Source organism: Leuresthes tenuis, unplaced genomic scaffold, assembly GCF_036924035.1.
Source record: "Leuresthes tenuis unplaced genomic scaffold, fLeuTen1.0.hap1 SCAF_9, whole genome shotgun sequence".
NCBI classification, from domain to species: domain Eukaryota; kingdom Metazoa; phylum Chordata; class Actinopteri; order Atheriniformes; family Atherinopsidae; genus Leuresthes; species Leuresthes tenuis.
This window is the reverse complement of record NW_027325363.1, coordinates 13,846,358-13,869,292: the sequence shown is the minus strand read 5'-3', so window position 1 is coordinate 13,869,292 and position 22,935 is coordinate 13,846,358. Positions and strand designations below refer to the sequence as shown.

At 39.7% G+C, this 22,935-nt stretch overlaps 1 protein-coding gene across 2 annotated transcripts in view; it reads left to right on the top strand.

Annotated features, from left to right (window-relative positions):
• The window catches only part of dscaml1 (Down syndrome cell adhesion molecule like 1), a 98,044-nt gene that overhangs the window by 66,068 nt on the left and 9,041 nt on the right, over window positions 1-22,935 (top strand). The window contains exons 8-25 of one of the 2 annotated variants that reach the window (XM_072392440.1): window positions 542-684; window positions 1,069-1,198; window positions 3,963-4,241; window positions 5,025-5,153; window positions 5,337-5,516; window positions 6,792-6,997; window positions 9,052-9,148; window positions 9,302-9,430; window positions 9,590-9,757; window positions 10,234-10,304; window positions 10,491-10,731; window positions 12,945-13,091; window positions 13,174-13,329; window positions 15,488-15,627; window positions 18,209-18,362; window positions 20,825-20,942; window positions 21,707-21,870; window positions 21,976-22,074. In XM_072392440.1, coding sequence (XP_072248541.1) covers window positions 542-684; window positions 1,069-1,198; window positions 3,963-4,241; window positions 5,025-5,153; window positions 5,337-5,516; window positions 6,792-6,997; window positions 9,052-9,148; window positions 9,302-9,430; window positions 9,590-9,757; window positions 10,234-10,304; window positions 10,491-10,731; window positions 12,945-13,091; window positions 13,174-13,329; window positions 15,488-15,627; window positions 18,209-18,362; window positions 20,825-20,942; window positions 21,707-21,870; window positions 21,976-22,074 — 2,751 coding nt within the window. Of the gene's footprint in view, window positions 1-541; window positions 685-1,068; window positions 1,199-3,962; window positions 4,242-5,024; window positions 5,154-5,336; window positions 5,517-6,791; window positions 6,998-9,051; window positions 9,149-9,301; window positions 9,431-9,589; window positions 9,758-10,233; window positions 10,305-10,490; window positions 10,732-12,944; window positions 13,092-13,173; window positions 13,330-15,487; window positions 15,628-18,208; window positions 18,363-20,824; window positions 20,943-21,706; window positions 21,871-21,975; window positions 22,075-22,935 lie in introns of those variants that run through there. The other variant, XM_072392441.1, reaches the window with a different exon arrangement.

Here is a 22,935-nt window from a genome sequence, read left to right as displayed (position 1 = left end):
GTGTGATGGAAGTTCTTTTTATGTCTTCCACCCACAGCCTTTAACCTTCACTTTTAGGCAGTCAGACTTAAAAAAGAAATGCAAAAATACTGAAGCAGTTACGTTTTATGTTTAAAGGACAAGGTTAGCTGACAATTTTGGAATTTTAAAGAAAATGATCCAGGTGGGTCTGAGATGGGATAAACAGATTTTCTGCAGAAAAGTAATGCCAGTGGGTAGGTAGGAGTGTGACATCTCATCTTAGCCGTTGGTCACAAACTGTGCAGCTCCTTCACTGCATTTCGACAGCTGAAATCTCCCTTTAAAGTTGAGGCAGGATACTCTACCTTTTCACCCCTACATACGTCTTTCCACTTCTTTCTACTCCCCCTCCCAAACTCCCTCCCCTATCAACCTTCTCCTTTATTCCTAAATTTTCCATGACCTGGTTGTGACACCATCAACTAATAATCTTCTTTTCCCCCTCTTTTTTCTTCATCTGATTACATCTCTCTATCTTTCTCTACATTTTTCTCCCTATTTCCCTCTTCTTCACAATCAGGTCCTCCAAGGATTCGGCCAATGAAGAATATCACAGCAGTGGCAGGAAGAAACACTTTCATAAACTGCCGTGTAATTGGGTATCCTTACTACTCAATTAACTGGTACAAGGAGGGACTTCTGCTTCCAGACAATCATCGCCAGGTCCAATTTTCTCTCCCTAAATACAAAACAAATAACATTAACATATATTAGCATTGATATTTCTGTGCTGTACAAATACTTTAGATGTTATTGTAGACGACTTTATATCTTCACATACAAATGAATCACATGACATGACACATGCCATCTTGCAGTAATGACCAGTGACTTTAACAGCCTTGTAGAGATAATTTTTAATTTTCTAATATGTTGAATAACTGTAATTTCATCACAGAAGCAGATTTTTTGCCAGAATAGAGCTAAACTTTTTCAAAGAGACAACAATAAAGAATCAAAGCAAATCAAATAAACCTCAGTGTCAGCTACAATTTGACCTTAACATTATGTCATTATGTGTCGTTTTTACTGCTGATGTTTGTCCAGGTGGTGTTTGAGAATGGGACCCTAAAGCTCAGTGATGTTCAGAAGGGGATGGATGAGGGGGCCTATGTTTGCAGCGTGCTGATCCAACCGCAACTATTCATCACGCAGACCGTTTATGTCACGGTCAAAGGTCAGTCACAGTATTGATATTTCTAAACAGAATCGTGGTTGGACAGGTTTTTTTTCCACACACAATGTCTCTAAAATATGTACTTTATCTGTATTCAATTGGGATTTGCAGAGTAGCTGTGTGAAAAATGTTCTCTGCTGCTATGTGCCTGTGATCAGTTTTGAGGTAGTTTTGCACTGCTTTCAGCATACCTTCTGACCAAGGTGATCCAGCTGTGGTTTAGTAAGGCCCTTTTGTGTCCAAAAGATTATGTGATACTTCTGCAGCTATGGCTTTACTCTTTCTGAAATAAAGCCAACTTGAGACTTTCTCTCTGCCATACTCATGAATGGCTCTTCCACTCACAATCATTTTGTGCTCGTTTACATTGAGTGATAAGCCTTTTATACTTAGATTATTCCTTTTTTATTTCCTTTTAAAGATAGTCCTTGCAAGAACATATCAGCTCCAAGAACACAGTTGACTTGACAGAGTTTGACCACATAACTGCTATGGGAACTTGAGTTGTCTTCACTGTTTATCATCCTCTTCTAGTTCACAGTATATTTATCTTGGTGGTGCAGTCCTAGAGAAATGGAATCAATTCTCTCCATCTTTTACCATTTTTGCTTTTTTTTGTAGAACCAGCATCAGCAGCAGTCTGCAAAGGCTTTTGAGCAACCACTGATATGCTTTAGGGTGTTTTTCTCTGAGCAGAGGGAACAAGCTGGAGTATTTACTGTACTTAACCCAAGAAGTGTAGATTATCAGGACCTGGAGGAACCTTTGTAATACATTGTCTGAATCAGAGACTTAATCCAGCTGGTTTCAGCTTTCCAGTGCTCAGTTGAGGTGACCAGAGAACTGCCCCATCTTGTTCAGACATCTTGCTTACATTTCTACTGCCCTGCTCATTCTTTCTCTTTCACTTTTTGCACTTAAAAAAGTAGTCTTGCAGCAGCCACCAATGTTCATTATTTTATGGGTTGGTTTTGTAGCCCTGCTCTTCCCGTCCTAAATCCAACACCCTCTTGTAGTGCAGCTCTCCTGAACCTCGTCCAAGAGATTCCTCCGTCCTCCATTCTGTGCTTCACCTCACTCTGATCTTAGCTTTCAATGTGTCAGCCAACTGCTGGTGCTGTAAGGCATCCCTGGTCCTATTTTACATAAAAAATCTTCTTCCAGAGATAAAAATAGTTTGTGAGTTCTGTCATTCACCTCAAAGTCACCAAAGAATATGCTGAAAGTAAAAATAAAAAGACCGTTAATCCTTATTTTTCTAGCCTTGTTTAACTGTGATAAAAGGAACTGATTAACAGTGGTTTGGCACATGAGAGCGTGAGTGAAACAGAGTGAGTAGAAAGAACAAAGCTGTATGTGTTGCTTTTAATAACCCCTGATTAAGGGGCGGAGTGGTCTCAACCACTCAGCAATTACATAGAGCAGGAGTGCTATTGTATGAGATTTGTGAGTGTGTACAGCATTCTAGTGCGTATGTGTGTGAATGACAAGTGTGTGTGTGTGTATTGTAGATATTTAGCATGTAATGTTATTTCACTTTGTTCTCAGCTCCAGCAGAATGATATGTTTGTTCAAGGAAGTTGTAATGTATGATTGAGGTGCTGTGAGTGTTTCTGTTTGATATTATTACCTCAGTCTTCGTATTGTATTGTTCTTCTGTTCATACATGTATATCTGAGTATAAAAACACAAATGCAGGCATATGCTCATGTGCACACAGTTGCTGTATATGAATGCAGGTATGTATTTGTATGAATTTGTGCTCATCATGTCCCTGATTTAATTAGATGAATTTTAACGAGGCCCAGATTAAATCCCCCAGATGTCGCAGCTGTAACCCCCCACCCCAACAACCTCCCCTCATCCCCCTCTCCAAAACCATCACCTACCAACGCCGGTATCCATGGTAACACTGTTCTTCCCCCTGTGGATGGGGCTCTAATTAGAGCAGCTATTATGGGCTGGCTTTAGCAGGGCAGGGTGTGGTGTGGTGGAGTGTAGGGGCTGCTAAAGGCCACAGGCAGCTGCGAAGTGGGTAATGGGCTAGTAGGCCAAACTACAGTGATGCAGAAGCTTTGAAAGTCCAGGCCCAGATAACTGAAAAGAGATATCAGGCAGGCAAGCAGACTAAAAGTTTAGTAATTAGACTCTAGATGAACATGACAGATTCCGTAATAAATAAACCCTCTAGTTGTTGAACAGTCTTTTTCTCCTTTCACTGATCTTGTCATTTCTTAATCCATCTCTTCTTTCTTTTCACCACTTACCTTCCCACTAAGTCCGCTCAATACCCCTGAATTTCAAATACTATTTCTTTTTACCAATATTCTCCCCGTGGTGTTATATCTGACTTTTTTTACTCTGTGCTTAATTAATTCATATGTGTTTTCGAATCTCTGTCTTTACCTTTTCCTCACCCCACTCATTTAAACAACCCTCTGCTGTCATCATTTTTTCATGTCCATTCTGTTTGCCTCATTCAATCTTCTCTCTTTCTTTTTTTACCCTATTGCCTGTCCTTTTTCTGCATCCTTGCTTTTTTCTCTCTCCCACTCCTCTTTTTATCATTTATTTTCATGATTTATCTTCCTTTTCTATCTCTTTTACATAACATCTTCTCATTAAATTATTTCCCCTTACTTTGCCTTTTCAACATTTGTATTTATCCACCCTTTCTCTCTCTATACATCTTACCTTTCACTCTCCTATCTTTCTATCATTCATATTTTTTCTCTTTCATCCTCTCTTTCTCTGAATATCCCAGTTCCCCCACTGATCCAACCATTTGACTTTCCTCCGACTTCCATCGGCAAATTGATGTACATCGCCTGTGTGGTGTCGTCTGGGGACATGCCCATACGCATCACGTGGCGCAAGGACGGTCAGGAGATCGTGCCCTCTTCAGGCATCACCATCGACACAAAGGAGTTCATGAGCTCCCTCCAGATATCCAAGGTGTCGCTCAAACACAATGGCAACTACACCTGCATTGCAAGCAATGATGCTGCCACTGTCAGCACAGAGAGGCAGCTCACAGTTACAGGTAAGAACCTAATGCATGCAGAAAAATTAAAAATTTGTAAAGGATACTCTCAAAAGGGGTGATGTTTTTCTTTTAATCTACTACAGAGATTTTGTATTACCCATTAAGTTGAGGGCACCTGGAAAATTAAATTAACAGAATCAAAATCGATGGAGTAGAGGACGACGTAAACTTGATCTTTTACATATATCATCTTACAACTTAGAAGCATCTTTCATATAATTCTTTTTGTTTAAACCTACGTATATCAAACTCCACTCTTTTTTGACACAAACTCATTCTTAGGCTTATAAAGTTCTTTAAAAATAAAGGAGTACATGTGCACATGACACCGCTGCTTTTCTGAATTTAAGAAAACATAGATATTTAATGATTTTATTTTTCATCAACCCTTGTAAAAGCTACGTATTTATTTAATCCCATGTCACATGTGGCATTATTTGTTAGTCATTACTCTAAAGATGTATTTCCAGCCATCCATTTTCTATACCAATTCTGAGGTCTAAATAAATATTTCCTCCATTAAACTCATAGTGTAATTGAAATATATATGTTGGTCAGGTAAATGTACAGCATCAGCTACTGCAAGTATGCTACAGGTACAAAAGACATTTTGTAAACTAATAAACTAAACTAATAATTCAAGAATAAAGAATAATTCAAGATACATTACCTATCAGAAGTTTGGACACACCTACTGCTACGAAATGAATGAGCTACCTGGTGGTAATGTAGTTTTCCTATTAGGCCCTTTTATTCATCTTTCCCCTCATGTGTTGCCAGTGCCTCCTCGGTTTGTTGTGCAGCCCAACAACCAGGATGGGATCTATGGAAAGGCAGCAATCCTGAACTGTTCTGTTGATGGATACCCTCCCCCTAAGGTTATGTGGAAGCATGCCAGAGGTGCACTAGGTACATGACCCATCTTTTATTCTTTATCTATGCATCTGATATGTCTCTGTCAGCTTTTCTCTGCCTATTGTTATGTTCATTGATTTATACTATCCAATGTAAATTATCTTCAAATGCAGATGGAGCAAGGTTTCTTTATCATAATTACTTGTCCCTGTGCTGACTCTCTCCTCTTTTGTCCAGCTGGTATTGGAAACCCACAGCAGTACCACCCTGTGCCTCTGACAGGCCGTATTCAGATCATGGGTAACGGCTCTCTACTCATAAGACATGTCTTGGAAGAGGACCGTGGCTTCTACCTCTGTCAGGCCTCCAATGGGGTGGGCTCAGACATCAGCAAGAGTATGGTCCTCACGGTCAAGAGTGAGTACACAAACACACATGTTAGACCATCTACTGTGTATGATGCTTTGGTGCTCCCAATTTATTAGCCTTCATGCACAAAGTGTGTCAAACCAATGAGCCAGTTCACAATAATGTCCCTGTGGGCATGAACAAACATATACACACAGTGATAGATTGGTGGAGCAAAAGGTGACCATGAACGTAAGAGAAAAGTCATAAAGAGCAGCAAGACAGAATGCCCTGTGCACACATCTGTGATAGGCAGCGTGAAAGCAACTGAGCCATTGATCTTTTGACTCATGGGATCTATCTAGAGACAATCAAAAAGACTTTGAGCTTAATCATTATCTGCAATCAATCTCTCTATCCTGCCCTTCCAGTCAGTAACTCTCTGGGTTATGCCATGCGAAAACGCAGAGGAAAGTTATGGTCAGCATTAAGTAGAAGATCATGTAAGGCCAGTGTATTTAGTAGCCTGCTGTATATTTATCTAGCAAATGAACTGTAATCAAAAGAAAAAAGTTAAGCCTTCTTGCATCTTTGGATACCTGTGCAGATAAACATGTATAACAAGGTGCGCGTGAATATATCTACTACTCTCACCTTGTGTTTCTATCACAGGGCTGCCCCTCTCCGGTGCGCTCCCTCTTTCTCCTTCTAGTGTTAGTGTTATTGATTGAACCGTTCCTCTCCTCTGCCTCCTTCAATTCTGTCTGTTTTGCTCAGCGGAGAAGAAGGAAAAGCGGAAAAGAGGGAGGGTGAGATGAATAAGTGATGAAAACAAAACAGCAGAACCCCCCCTCAGATCAATATTGTGTGTGTGAGTGTGTACAAATGAGTGTGCTTATGTTGGACTGAGAAGACTGTACGGGAGGGATTTGTGGATAGAGTTTACACGAAAGGGAGAGTGTATCGTTTTTTCCTCTTCATTCACCTAGACCCCAATGTTAACTATTAGAGAATTAGACAGGAGGTTTATTGACTTTACCTCATTGACCACAGCTCTTCATTACTCTACTGCAATGGAACTCAGCTACTCTGAGCTCTGCCTTTTTAACCCCCCAGTTATGCTACCTTTCTCCTCTCTGCTCTTTCACTTTTTTTTGCCCTATACACTTAAATCCTGCTTATTATCCACTTACTATTTCTTTTCCTCCCCCTACCTCTTTAATCTGCCTCTGTCACCTAACATCCCTGTCATCAATCTGTTTACTGTTACCATCTCTCTCCGCTTCACCCCATTTGTCCACACCTTTCTCTTCATCTCACACTCCATTTCCCTTCTCCTTCCAGTCCCAGCAATGATCACCAGTCACCCCAACACTACCATGGCTAAGAAGGGTCATGTGAAGGAGCTGAACTGCACAGCGAGGGGAGAATGGCCTATCATCATCCGCTGGGAAAGAGGCGACACGGTCATTGACCCTGACCGCAACCCCCGCTACTCCATAACCACTAGTCCCAATGAAAAGACAGATGAGGTGTTGTCTACACTCAAGGTAAAAAACACATATATAGTCAAGCATGTAGTTGATGAAAACAGACAGCAGTGCGTTTGTGACTCTCACTTATTTGACAAATAGGTTTCAATTTTCTTATTCAATTTTTTCTTTTTTTTTTCTTTTCTCATTTGTCTAGTAGGGCTCTGTCTTAGTGGATTTATTGCAAAGCACGCTCTGCTGTGGCATGTCTGCTTTTGTATTTGCATTGCTTGAGGTGCATGGAAAGTGAGTTAGAATAAGAGAAACTGCAATCGTATCAGTTTGTGTAATATAGGTTGTTGATCTGTGCTGGTTTCCCCACACTGGCCGTAAACCCATTACGTACGAGATGTCTCTGTTACTACCCTGTTTTCTCAAAGCTGTGATGTTGATTGACTGTAAACAGAAACTCGGTGCAGATGTTTGGAAATCTTTTAAACGTTGGATTTGATTGAAAAGTTTACAAAGACACTATATAGAAGATTAAGATTGAGAAATTTTGTTCTGACAAATCAATAAAACACTCATATTGACACTTGCAAAATGCGTCACTAAAGTTGGAATCGGGGCAACAGAAGACTGGAATAATTAGGAGTTACTTAAAAAAAAAAAAAAAAAAAAACTTGTGCAACAGCTATTTAGCTTTGTTAGTAACAGGTCAGTTAAAAGTACATAATGCTGAAGACTATGAGGATTTCTTTTTCTTAGATGTTTCTGAAGGCAAGATTCAAAATCCTCTCTGACTTTAATCCTCAGTACATAGTATCATTTTACTGATTCACTGAGCCCAGAGGAAATTTTATGCAAAGTCAAAAACCAAAACAGAATGGTCATGATTTTCAGGCCCCCAGTCAGCACTGCGTTAAAAACAGGCTCAATTCTTAAATCAGTGCATGTGTTTGGGATCCTTTCCTAAACCCACTCAATGCCAGTGAAAACGGTTTGTTGCTGAGTCCACAAATGCAAGTTAAAACTACCAGTGGCAGCTCTGCCCCACAGTACAGTGCCTACTGAACCTGAACTAATTTGAGAGGGACTGAAGCAAAGTAGAGAACTGCCCTTTAGTCTGATGAAGCAAACATTGATTTTATTTGTTTTGGTTTTCAAAGTCGCAATTGACACTCACTAAAGGCTAAAGAGAAGAGAGACCATAAGGCTCAGTATTAGTACATAGCTGAAAAGCTAGCTTCTGTGATGATAAGGGACTATGATAGGGTACATAACATAGCTGTCTTCCTGTGTCAAACAAGAATACATAAACATTTTTTGCAGCAGTTTATGTGCTTTTATTAACAAACACAGATTTGCTAAAAGAAACATTCATGCAACACAGTAGAAAAAAATGCCCCTGTCCCATTTTTTAAAACATGTTGATGACAACTGCTGAATGATATACTATATTTAATCAATTCTTGGGTTCAAATGATTATTTTACACAATATTCCAGTTGTTTTTGGGGGGGAATTGAGTTGTGAATTCCATTTACTTTTAAGGACATTCTTTATTATGTCATGATTTTCCTCCACATTACAGAGATGTTCATGGCAGCATCTGGACTTATTTTGCTATGTTTAAAATAGACTACATTGACCATGAGGCATAGCGCTTTTGCAGCATGGCGTGAAATGTGTATATAAATATATATATATATACTATAGATATCTAATTTCATAACCAACTGCTCTGATGAGTCTTGAAGCATTGAATCTTATATCCTACATAGAAATGGAGAAAATAAGTGCATTTGTGCTTTGACGGTGAGTCCAAATTAGATTACACTCTTCAGATTGAGTATGCCAATGACTGCTATGATATGACTATGCAGTTATTTATTCAAAGAGAACTGCAACTCTAGAACTCCATTTTGAATTCCACATTCACTTGAGACTCTTCCACGATTTCACTTCTCAATACAATGCAGTACACTGAGTCACCTACTTAAAGTAGTCTATCAAAAAGAAAAAAAAAACGTCATCAAGGCACTTCTCCATATCTTTTTTTTGCTATTTGTGAGCACAACGATGGAGTTGATGTCTCTTTGATGTTTCTCTTTCTGTTTTTCCTCACTGTAGCTAAAGCCAGCAGAGCGTGAGGATTCAGTCTTCTTCTCTTGTCATGCTATAAACTCTTATGGAGAGGGACGCGGCCTTATCCAGCTAACTGTGCAAGGTACCCTGCCAAGTCCGAATGCATGAACAGTATCATGTCCTCTTTAAATTCACCAAAAATGTTATCTCGAAAGTTTTCTCTCTTTTGGTGCCACCTTCTCCTACTTCTGTCTTGCCTGTTATTTTTTTCATTATCCTTCTTTCAAACCCTCAGAGCCTCCTGACCCTCCAGAGCTGGAGGTGCGAGAAGTGAAAGATCGTAGTATGAATCTGAGGTGGACTCAGAGATTTGATGGAAACAGTGTTATTACTTCCTACGATATTGAATATAAAAACAAAACAGGTAAACAGTACTCAGCTTTTTGTGCCTCCTTTTTTTTTACAGAAACTAATGAAAAGAAAGTTGAGATTTACTTTTAGAGTGAAAATATAAAAAGCCACATTTTCAAAACGTTTGAAAATAATGTTGTCATAAACAAAATGTATTCTCCTCTTTTGTTAGATTCCTGGGAACTGAAGCATGCCACTCGAAACATTTCTCCCACAAACAATCAGGCCAACATAGTGGACCTTCACCCTGCCTCTGTCTACAGCATCCGCATGTACTCCTACAATGCTATAGGCAAGAGTGAGGCCAGTAAGGAACTCACAATCAGTACAGAGGAAGCACGTAAGTCTCTGGACAGCACTGCTTTCTGCGCAAGTGAATGCAAGCAATTTTTTTGTTTTAACATTTTGTGTTAGCTCTCTCCGGGTACCCTGGCTTCCTCCCACCACCCAAAAACATGCATGTTGGGTTAATTGGTGACTCTAAATTGACCCTAAGAGTGAGTGTAAGCATGCCTCTATGTGGCCCTGTGATGGGGACCTGTTCAGGGTGTAGCCTGCCTGTCGCCCAATGACAGCTGGGACAGGCTTTCTTTATTTAGCATATACAGAAAATGAATGGATGGATTTTGTGTTAGCAGTGAGCATCTGTCCTTGAAAATGTATTTTGTATGGAATGTTTGTCTAAACTAGATGGAGAAGAAAATATGTCTTTGTTAGTTGTAGACAGAATATTTTTGGAAATCAGAAAAGCTGAAGAATGTTGGTTCCATACAAGTGAAATGCCTCTGCTCAGCCCCTTTTTGTCTCCCTCTGAAGAGCCTGATGGTCCTCCAATGGATGTAATACTCCAGCCAGTTACCTCTCAGAGTATCAGAGTCACATGGAAGGTAAATTAGTATATGCATTTCCTTTGCTTTTCTGAATAAGTATGTGATTATTTTTTGGTGTGGCCCAGCCATGCCGTTTTTTTCTCAGTTCTTTTCGCAGTATATGTGTCTTGATGTGCTTGATTAGTCATTACACAATGAAACTGTGACTCGTGACTTGTCTTTTTCCATTCTGTCATTACTTAGGCTCCAAGGAAGGAGCTGCAGAATGGAGTGATCCGAGGTTACCAGATTGGTTACAGAGAGAATGGCCCAGGCAGTAATGGCCAGTACAGCATTGTGGAGATGAAGGCCACTGGAGACAGTGAGGTCTACACCCTGGACAACCTGAAGAAGTTTGCTCAGTACGGCGTGGTTGTTCAGGCCTTCAACAGAGCTGGCACTGGGCCTTCAAGCACAGAGATCAATGCTACAACACTAGAAGATGGTGAGGATCACAGGAACCAACACATACTAAAAGTCTCAACATATATGAAAGGGGTTTTTATTGACTCTTGGTCTATTCATTAGTGTAAATGTGGGCATCTTTAGTGAACAGCAGCTGTAAAAGTACAAATTAAACAGCATGGTGCATCATGAGCAGTGGGAAATTAAACTGTCAGTCCTATGAAATATCACCCTCTGTCTGTTTTTGCTCTGATCCACATTTACTGCACTTTTTCTCTTGCTATTGTTCTTTTTGCTCTCTCACTGTCTGGTATCTGTCATATCATACCATGCTTTGTAACGTACAATTACTACATTCTCTCTGTTCTCCCAACAACAAGAAATGTTTGCTGTTGGAATCCAAATGGTTCTCACAAACACCAAGACACAGATAGCCTCACAGACACAGTGCGGTGCAGAGAACTGAGTGATCTCTGTACATGGACATGTCTGGAGATGCTGCTTAAGCAGCAAAAACTTATTCTTAGGCTAGACACAGTGGTGCATTTTCAAACAGCATATTGCATAATTGTTGGAAATATATCTCTGGATAAACCCTTTGAGATTGTCCATTTTGTTCTTAGGGCATCCAGACAAACAGTCATCTGAAAATGACAGTAAACAATAAACAACAGCAAAACAATGAACAACACAACGCAAAAACTAAATGACTCAGACTGAAAACCTATGACCTTGGTTTGATCAAAAACAAAAGAAATCAGTTTTGATTTCACCTTGAAAAAAAAATAAAAAATTTTTTGCCTTTCTTTTTTTTTGTAACATACATATAAATAAATATTCTCACACACACACACACACACACGTACACACATAATCTGTCCACCCAGTGAACAGTTGGCTGAGCCCCATTGGTCCAGAGGAGACAGAGCCCTCCAGTTCTTTCCTGTGGCTGTCACCGTGGCGACAGTGATATTGATGGCCATTATGATAATAGTGATAACAACAAGCATACTAAAAATAATTATAATTAGCTTGTCTCTCTGTCTGTCTTTCTCTCTTTCCCTCTCCTAGCTTCCTGCTGTAATTATCCACAGCTGAACGCATTGTCTCTCTGCTCCCTCTTTTAATCTTTTTGTGCCTTTCCCTCGCTTTCCTGGCTTTTACTTCTCTTCCTTGATTTATCCCCTCTTTCTATATCCCTTCATTCAGATATCAGCCTCCGAAAAAGACTTTCAATATAATATAGTAAAATGGGCTGTTAATGCAAAACTCTGTTTGAGTTTTTAAATCCTCCTGTCTCTTTTCCCTCCTTTCCTTGGTACTCCTCCTCTCTTTCTTTCTTCACCAGCTGCAGAGAAATTCCCTGGTGGACTTGGTCCAGTCTATCTCTTTCATTGCACACCGTCTTTCAGGCAGCTCTCTTCCTCTCTTCCTGCCCTTACTTTCCTCACAAGTTGACTTCTGTTCATCTTTAACACTGGATGTTATTCAAAGCTTGAATGACTAGTGGTCATTGGAGGCCAATAGCAAAGACACCTGGACTAGTGGGGACAGAGAGAAGCTTGTATGAAGAAAGAGAGATGGTCCTTTACATCAAACTGGATACATGTCATGGTCTTTTTTTATCTGATAAATAAAATAAAAAAATAGATGATTAATAGCCTGAAAAAACAGCCCCAACTGGAACTGTCCAGAGATCCCATATTTGCCTACAATGCTTATGCTATATTACATGGGGCTGAAAAGCAATGGGCCCGAAATGGGCCTATTTAGGTCAACCACACTGGCTAACACCAGTTGGGCTCCTTATGTTGACTCTGTTTAGATCCCTAATAGAAATTTGTGCAATGGCTCCAAATGGCCAACACAAATGGGGCTCATTTGGGTGTAACAAATGAAAGTGGAGTCCACCTAACACCCAGTGTAATACTGCATCAAATGCACATGGGCAAAAACACTTGGACCAATTAATGGTGCTAATGTGTATCCCATGGGCAATACTATATGTGGCCAGCTTTAGCCTATTTGTTATCCACATACAGTATCCCCTATACACATGTTGGCTTGAAAGAGATCTAATAATTCCTTGATTTTGTGTGTTGAGCTCAGACATCAGACTGTGATTTTCACCCTTCAATGAACAGACCTTTTCTGTTTAATTAAACTTTTGAAATACATTTGGTTTGATAATGGATGATACATGGTGGAGATAACTTATTTGACCTTTTCCCTTTACTCTGTCTTTGTTTTCAGTGCCCAGCCAGCCTCCTCAGAATGTGCGAGCTATCTCTGTAACATCTGATGAAGCAGTGATCACGTGGTCCGAGCCTCCAAGAATGACTCTGCATGGTGTATTGAAAGGATATCGTATTGTGTTTTGGGCTGTCTATCCAGACGGAGGTGCGTTTAACCATGTTAAACTGTGGCTATGAAATGGCTCAGTCCTCAATCTGACTTTCTTTTTTATTGTTCTTTTTTTCAGAGTGGGGTGAAATGCAAAACATTACGACCACGAAGGAGCAGGTGGAACTTAGAGGCCTGGAGAAGTTCACCAACTACAGCATCCAGGTGCTGGCCTTCACACAGGCAGGGGACGGCGTTCGGAGCAACGTTTTGTATATCCAGACCCGTGAAGACTGTGAGTCCATATTGTATTTGCATTTTATGAACAGATACGCCGAGTAATGAAATGACCAACAATCAACAATACTGTTTCATTTGCCTTGACTACTCTTTGGAGCAGCTTGAAGGGTTTTTCCTCTTCTTTTAGGCAGCAGTGTGGGCGGCAAAGAGCCAGCGGGTGTAGAGGGGGTCTTTGTAAGGCTGAGGTTGCTGATTAACAACCTCTTTGTGCTCTGATGTGCCATTACCAGTGCTAATGAGAATTAAGAAGCCAAAAAGTGTGTGTGTGTGGTTAAGAACCCTAAGGGTGTCAGTCTGTGTGTGTGAATATGTGGAATTGTGTGTGTCTGTGGGGTTAAGTGTGTCTTTGCATGTGGACCTGTCTTTGCGTTAGTGTGCATATATATGTGAGTGTACATGCGTTATTGTTTGTGTGCAAGTCTAGCACACTACCCAGCACAAAGAGAGGGATTAATTCTTTGTGGCTTAAAGAGAATTAATTTTGTGCTTACACTGGCGGCTTGTGGATTACATCCGTATCCGCCTCTCCTCTCCCTCCCTGGGGCTAGTCAGAGGAGGAGGCAGGCGTCTAGAGATGGAGAAAATGAGGGAGCGCAGTAGAGAGGGAGCTGAGATTCTAAGAAGTGTCATTTCAGAAAAGGCCTTTATTCTCTCTGCCTCACCATATCTCTACTTTATGAGCTGGCCTCTGTGCTCTTCAAGTATGTGTGTTCCCTTAGTTGCTTTTTTCTGTGTGTGTATGTGTGAATGCCTCTGAATGTGGTATGTTACGGGGAGCAAACTGTGTGTGTCTTTTTTACCACTGATGCGGGTTGACACTGTGTCCAGGGGCAACCTCTTCACAAACGATATCTGTCTCTCTTGGTCTAACCCTTCCCTTTGCCCTCGCTTCTGTCTGTAGCACATGGAAAAGTGTTTGGAGAGGAATTTTACAAACAGACGATTCTCAGCCTGTCATTTTATGCCTCTGTCTCTTAGATGTGCAAACACTTTAGACTGTAAACATAAGCTTTATAAATGCAGTCATCCATTTCTCATTGTTATTTGTAGCATTGTCTAAGGGCCTGTGCACAAAGGGGGCTGTAGGTCCCTTTGAATTTGTGGATGTTTGTAATGATTTGTGGATTTCATGTCTATTACAATACGTTTATGTTACATTGCTAGATATGTGCTCAAAGGTTTGTCAGTATTTTTTTTATTTCTGTAGTTTCACTATTCATCACCATATTTCAACCTCTGAAAGTAAAAAAAAGTACTACATTACACAAATGAGACAAAGAAAGTGTTAGGACAACAATCAGTTCTTATATTCTATATATTCTTCATATATTATTATATTATATTCTTGTGAGAGGCACAATTCTATGTGGAAGTCTAAAATTAGCAGTTAATCTAAAGGTGTGTTGTGCTCTTTCATTTATTCAAAGAACAGAGATCTACCAAATTCACATCGTCACAATTTGTCTGTAGAAATGTTTCATGCCATAATCAATGTACACATTACTGAAAACCTCTCAGAAAGATCAAAGGTCACCCCAAGAGTGAGATCTGTAATAGTTCAAAAGGCCACAAAGAAGTCCAAGGTCATTTTTGAGTAACTAAATGCCTCTCTCATATTTATTTATTTGGATGCTGTTGAATCCTCTATCGGCTGAAAAGTGAACAGCAAGACAGCAAAAAGGAAAGCCAAAAAGAACATTGCTGATCATCTGCAGTTTTCTATAAAGATCTTGTGGACAAACCAGGGGAAACCTCGACAGCTGTTTTGTGGATAGATAAAGCTAAAAGAAAGGACAATATTTCATTCCATCTTGAGAATCCTATCTGTGAAACATGGTGGTGGTAGTATCATAGTTTTGCCTGTTTTGCTCTGTGTTAAGATGGATAACAATCATTGATTGAAAGATTTATTTTTAATTATGCCAAAGACCTAGCTATTAGTTTACTGCAGGGAGAAATTAACTTCTATTACTTATTTATTTGTTCATTTTTTGTTTTATCCAAAGAACTTATCAGTAAAATAAGTCAATAAGCAATGTATTGTGTAAGAATATGTGAAAAACTTTAATGATAGTCAATATAACATAACAAATACAAAAAGTCACATTTTGATCTGCCGCCCATTTTATTCTTCTCTCCCTTTTATAATTCAGACCCTGGACCCCCAGCTGGCATAAAAGCTGTGCCCTCCTCTGCTAGCAGTGTCGTAGTGTCATGGTTACCCCCTCACAAGCCAAATGGAATCATCCGCAAGTACACCATCTATTGCTCCAGCCCTGGGTCAGGCCAACCGGTAAGTTACAAGAGGGGCGCATGGAGTTTCAGAATTGACTAATGGATGAAAGAGGAGAAAACAGAGGAAGACCAACCCCAAACACAGCGAAGTGATGAGGAGGACATGATCCTTTTTCACACAGAAAACAGATTCAATTATACATAGAAAGAGAGAAATAATTCAGATTAATTAGGCACTGCCCTGCATGTGTGGTTTTATATTTCCATACATGTGTGCGGACTACTGCTGCAGTCTCAGCAAGATGTGTGTGTAAAATGAGCTCTCCTCATACTGCAGTGTGTGCATGCAAACTCACCCTCCAGCCTCATTTACATATCTGCGTCTCATCACGTTGCCAGGACAACCTCATCTGTTCATCAACGAGGGTAGAAACAAGCTGAGAGCAAATGCACACTCACGCAGAGACACACACACCCAAATAGAATTTTAAGTACATACGTATACAGTGTGTAACTCATGCATTTATGACTTTGTGAATTCATAAGCTAGAAACAAATGCTGCTAGCATAAAAACACACCCAAACACACACACACACACACATGCACCTGATAAATACACCTTTCAAGAAATATACATGTCTTCTCCTTAGTCTCTCTCATTCACAAATCCCACTTTCTATCTACATATCTATCCATCTATCTCTTTCTTTCAGTCCCTTTCTCTCTCTCCGAAGCCCCCTGCAGAGTTCGGGATGATTACTATGTAAATGAGTGCGACTGGAGAGAGGAAAGGAGAAACGGGGGGGTCAGACACACCGCGCGGGGAGTACTTTTGTTCCTCTTTTCATTATCTCGCTCTATCGTTCCCCGGATCACCGCTATCTCCACGCTGGAGGAATATTTTAATATCCGTTACAGCAACACACACTCTGTCACTCCTTCCTCACAGCATCTACCCACCCATACAGCACATCCTTCCTTCTATCCATCTATCCATTCCTTCAATCTATACCTGTGCTGGCAGTGGAGAATATACTGTAGAGACAAATGTGCAGAGGAAGGCTTTTATGTTTACGTAATATTCAGATGGGAAATTGCAGAGACCATGTAAAACAGGAGGGGGTATTAGAGGATACATGTGGAGAAAAGCGAGAAGTGGGCCTGAGGTTGACCAGCAAAAGTGGAAGAGATGCATGAACAGTGATGGGAAGCAAAGGATGGTGTAGTGGGTAACAAATAGTTGGACATAAAAGAAGAATTGAATAATAAGAAGCCATGTGCATTCCTCCATGACGACCTGCTCATAAATGTGAAAAACAACATGAACACTGGAATCTATTTGCCCGGAGTAAACCGTTGTGCAGACAGCAACACTGAAGTGTCTTCACAGGTTTTTCTGGTCTGGCACGTTTACTGACTCTTCATTCCATTTGACACTTATATCGCAAGTTACTGTCAGTCAGAAATGTAAGCCACTGTCAAACTGATGGGGTGTAGTAAAAGGTGATTTACAAGGCAGGGAATGAATGTGAGGTGATGTCTTCTGGCACACAAATGTGTTCAGTTTGTGTTTTCTTTTTTTACTCTTTAATAACATTGATCATTTAATAATAGACCGAGTGGTTTAGGATGAATGTGCAGAAGTGTGTGCATGTGAATGTAATGATACATGAGGAGTGGTTGTATGGGAGTTGAGGGAATACAGGTATAATAGGTGGGTAAGAGCGACACAAAGTAAAAAAAACGTGTTCTGTGTGTGTGTGTGTGTGTATGTGTATTTGTCGAGGGGACAGTGATGCCTACATGTCTAGACAGCAGACACATGGCTGGGTTAAACACGCTGCAATTACACATCCACCTCCAGGTCATGTATGCCACTCTATGCGTGTGTCTGTGTGAGTCTGTGTATTTATGCATGAGTTTGGTTGTGTGTGATCACTTCGCTTTCTCTGCCTGTTTATGTGACTCTCCTTGCCCCTCCTCCATTGCTGATCCCTTCTGCTGATATGACTGTTCATGATATCTCTGAATGACTCATTTGCCTGTTCCCTGTTGTCTTCCTCTCTCATATCTCTGTTTGCCCTCCCTGAGGAGAAGAGGGGAGGAGAGGGAGTGGGCTGTACTTCCCCCCAGTCCATCCCTCTGCCTTGATTTCATCCAGCATTACCCACTTCTCCTCCATGCCTCCAGCATCATATGTCCAAAAACTTGTGTCTCATAATTATAGAAAATAATAAGATGTCCCAAAATCTCTCTACCGACCACCTCCCCATGTTTTATGTTCCACTTGTGCAGAAGACTATAGGGTTGAGTTTACATTAGGACGATGTTCACTCGGTCCTTCACATTGGATCTGCATATCTAAAAAAGTGACAAAAATATGTTTTTAATCGGATAATCGAGATTTTTCCAGGGACACTTTTTATTCCAAAAGGTTGCATTTGCCATTGGGCCTTTTTCTAAACCAAACCTACTTTTTTATTATTTACTTGTTATGATTGTATTTTATGGTTGTTTGCCATAAATTTATCACTGCTTGTTTCTGCAGAACTGTACAAGCCAGGAAGAGAAAAGATTTTATCATACTATCAAATTTGTCCCTGAATTTTAACACCCTCCATTCCATTTTTTTTACCAGCTGCCAAGCGAGTACGAAGCCAATCCAGAGCTACTGTTTTACCGAATTACCCACCTCAACCACCGACAGCAGTATCTGATCTGGGCCGCAGCTGTCACCACTGCAGGCCGTGGCAACTTCAGTGACAAAGTTACTGTGGAGCCAGCCGCCAAGGGTGAGTTCCTCAGTAAGAAAGTGGCTTAGAGTAGTAATGCACCAGCACAGTGTCTGACAACCAAAATTCAAACCAGGATGAACAAATTACTATGTACCACTTGAATCAGTGATCTTACAATAAAAATATTTTCGGGTTAATTAAAACAAAAATTAAAAATTCCCCTTCAAAATAAATACTCAGAATATTCAGAGCTAGTTTTACTGGCATAAAGAATGACAGAATACAATTTGATTGCAAAGTTTCCTCTTTAATCCGCTGCAGCATTGACAGTTTGCACTCAGTCTGAATAATTTTTTTCATCAAAACATGTGAACTCACGATAGGATGTCAGTTCTACCTCACAATGTAACTCTCCAGGCTAACAGACCTACACTGTTTGAGCTAGACAGCTCCAAAAGATTAGAATACCACCAAATACCCCACAGACACAGAGACGAAAGGTTCCATCTGTATGTTAGTCTCTGTATTTTTCTGTTTTGTACACCAAAAAGACAAATTTCACACCAATGCTTGCGGTAAAGCTATGTGATGCTCGCAGGTGCAAAACAGTTTCAGTAGAAGTAAATTTTTTTCATCTTTGAAAAGTGGTGGTTAGAGAAATGAGTTGAGTGAATTGTCAGTCTGCCCGAGATAGAAAGTGCATTCAACCTCACCATGGCAACCTAAACTGTCACTTGAAACTCACAGCTGGTGAGTTTAGTAATCGACAGCTTCCATGATCTCTGTTTTATTTATCCACAATCTGATAATTTTTTTAGCTGTTAACAAGATACAAGGTGTGAGCAGTTTCAGCAGTCCCACCACAATTACTGTTGTCTTGTTTACGAATGTGGTCATGTGGAAAGGCCAAAAAAACTTGCCTTTACTTTGTCTTGATTTAAAGCAACTCTAGATACGTTTGTGAATCTTAAATCTTTCTGCTTCTGACTTATTTTGAAGTACACTGACTTTTGTTTTGCTCACTTCTTGAGCTCCTTGGGGGCTAAGATACCGCAGTTCACGACTTTGGTGTCCAACTCTGCACTACAGCATTGCTTTGCAGTTACTTAACATTTCTGTGGGCTTTTGATGCCGTCCTTGTTGTGGCCTCGTCAACACAACACCAAATTCATGTGTATGACTGTACATTTGCAGGGCTCACATGGAGATTTGTTCCTATGACAATGGCGTTACATTTGACAACTGCAGGGTGAGCTAATAATCAACAACAAAAAATAAATAGTCAAATTCTCTAAACTTTAAAAAAACATTTTGACTAATTTAACTGGAGGCAACAACAGTAACCTTTAACAGATTTTTTTTAATGTTTTGCTTAGTTTTTTTCTCTCTCTTAGAAGCTGCCCTGACACTTATATAGTTGATTACTGCTGCTCTTCAAAACTCTTACTGACTTTGTCATGAATAGAAAAAAAACATTTCTAACGGAAAATTTGAACTTATATCCATCAGCTCATTCTCATTTTGTCTCTAGCTCTATATATTGAAACCAGTTTCCTCTTGTGTTCCCAGCATTTCCCTCTGAGACTGTGTTTCTGTCTGTTTAGACTTTACATAGGTGTGCTATTGACTTCTGAGTTCAAGGTTCACCAGTTAAAATGCCAGACTCCAGTCAGGGATCAAAATAAGATGTGGAGCCAAAGAAAAGATGGCCAAAGAAGACAAAATTATGCAACAATGGTAGACCTAACGAATAAGCAATACAACAGACTGACAGATTATTTGGGAAAATTTGGATAGCTATTACAGTAAATCTATACGATTTTAATTAAAAGATGGAAAAAGGAGTGTAAATAGTGTCCCTTCACTATGTTATCATTTTCTACATCTGTTCATTCCTTTGACTTCTGAGTGCAAAGGATTGTTAGAGTGTGCTTGTGTAGGTGTGCAAATGTAAAACGCAGTGTCCTCCTGGCCTGCCCACTTGATACTTAATTCAACCTTAACATAATGGCACTGGAGCACTAGCATCAAGACACCAAGTGTGAGCAAGAATGAGGGAGTGGGTGGCGAAGGAACAGAGAAGAAGAGCATTCTGTGACTGAATGAATGGCTATTTCTTTCACACGCTCTTTGCTCCTGTACTATATTCTTCTTCTTCTGTACTTTGCTGAACTATGTCACAGTTGACTCAGATATCTTCTCCTGTAAATCACAGGAAATACAATTTGGTTTCATTGTAATTAATTCTGCTTATTGAAAGTCGTGAGAAATTGATCAATGTTTCCATATTCACAAGTATATAGTATATATAAGTATTATTTTGATATTATTTTTCAAAGTATTGATTATTTATTGGATTCTTAACCACAACAAGATTATCCGATTGGAACATAATAGCTAGGTAGCTGCCCTACATACAGTATGTTCTTTTTTTTCTGTTAGTTTGAACAGTCTGTTTTAAAATTAGATTTCATCAATACACATTTTTTTTCAACATTCCTCTCCTCATTCTCCAACAGCCCCAGCTAAAATCCTGTCATTTGGGGGTACAGTGACTACGCCTTGGATGAAAGAGGTGCGCCTGCCCTGTAGCTCAGTAGGTGAGCCCACAACTACAATAAAATGGACCAAAGACAGGTAAGAATCTGTTCTAGAAATATTACTCAAAGCTTAGAGTAGGTAGAAATGGATAACTTCTAAAGTTTTTTTTCTTACTGATAGAACAACAAAACGATTTATATGTTGTGTCAATATGTGATGTTCCAAAGCAAAAAAATACATTTAATTTTTGTTAAATAATAAATTTGTCCATTCGATATGGCTCTGATTGAACATGCATTAGTCCAAGTGACAAAGACAGGAAAAAATACACTAAACCAAAAAAACCGCAATGAAATCTATATTTCTTTGAACAGTTTATTATACTAGTTCACAGTTTTGTGGTTTTATTTGTAGTTATAGGCTTAAATGATTGGATATATTCAGTAGATTAAAATATGAAGCCAATGTTTATCTATATGGGGCATTTTCTTATTTTTGCTTTTTTTCTGTCCAAAATCATCACATTAATAATGTATGTAACTTTGGGATTACTGTGTTCAATATATGCATGTATGTTTCCTTGTATATTTATTGGTTTTTCAATGTATTTATTCTTCTAATCAATTAAAAAAGTTGACTCAGTGTGTACAGTGATAGAACAGATCAATCGAGGATTCTGCATTGAATTACTGTTAAAGCATGTGCTCAGTTCAACAATCAAGCGATGTCCTACCTAAGCTTATAGGCGCCTATTTTGTAATGCTTTGACAAAAGAATAACATCTTAACATGATTTGCAGTCAAAAATAAATATCTATATGCCCTCACATATGTTGATTATCTTTTCTTTGTTTCTATCAGTGAGGACACAGCAATCCCAGTGTCTCTCGATGGACAGCGCCTCATTTTGGCCAACGGGACACTAGTGCTGCGTTCTGTCAAAGCTGAGGACTCTGGTTACTACACTTGCACAGCCACCAACACACTGGGCTTTGACACTATTATAGTCAACCTTTTGGTGCAAGGTAAGACAATGACGATAGTGACTGGTTTTAGTTGTTATGTGGATATTTTGTTGTTGTCAGGTATAGATGTTTTTGAACAGTCAACGCTTGCTGTGTTTTCCTCAGTCCCTCCAGACCAACCTCGTCTAACAGTCTCCACCACCTCAACCTCCTCCATTACTCTTGCCTGGATACCAGGCGATAATGGAGGCAGCTCCGTCAGAGGTATGTTACTCCACCAAAAAATTTTTTTTTTTGTCTAGTCCCATATAATCTCATCACTTTCCCCTTATCTACAGCTGACACGTCTGTCATGTCTTTGTCTACCCTGTCTGTCCCTGATGTGTCTTTTACCTGGCACATTGTTGGTGTTCAGTCTGATCTATTAGTTTATTGAATGGTGTTCTGGTTTCACGTTCCGCTGTTGACTGTGTGTCTGTCTGATTATCTGATTATTGGTGATCTGTGTGTGCCTGAATGGGCATGAATGCAAATTTAATTTCAGTAGCTCTCTTTTCTGTCCTATTTGTCTGTATGAGGGTGTTGCAAGATCATCAATCTGACTTCTTGCTCTTTATTGTACACAATCAAACAACCAACACATATTGACTTTAATGTAGTGTTTTTTGCACCATACTTTTTGCATCATTGGATTACAAAAGAAACAATTGTAAAGACGTTTCACATTCAAACTGCCCCCCTCCCTTTTCCTTTTTTTTTTAACCATTTTGTGAAATAAATTTCAAGGCCTCCAAAGCTGGATGTATTTCTTTCTGTGCCTAAAACCAATCTGCCAGAAAGGTCCAGAAAAAGACTCCTTTGTGCATGCATTATGCGCATGCAAATTGGAAGCAATAATATTTTTTGAGCTAACCCTGTGCTGGATGTGCAGCTTTGTATTCAAATAATGTACTCCACCAACTTGTATTTGCATATGTCATCTTGTTCCTCATATATGCATGAAGCTTATCTGTATATCTTGTATGTATATCAGATTGACTGTATGTTTGTTAGCCCATCTGTGCAATGTCTGCAGTAGGCGATGCTGAAGATCCCCATCAAGCATCTATTGTTTATAATTAATAA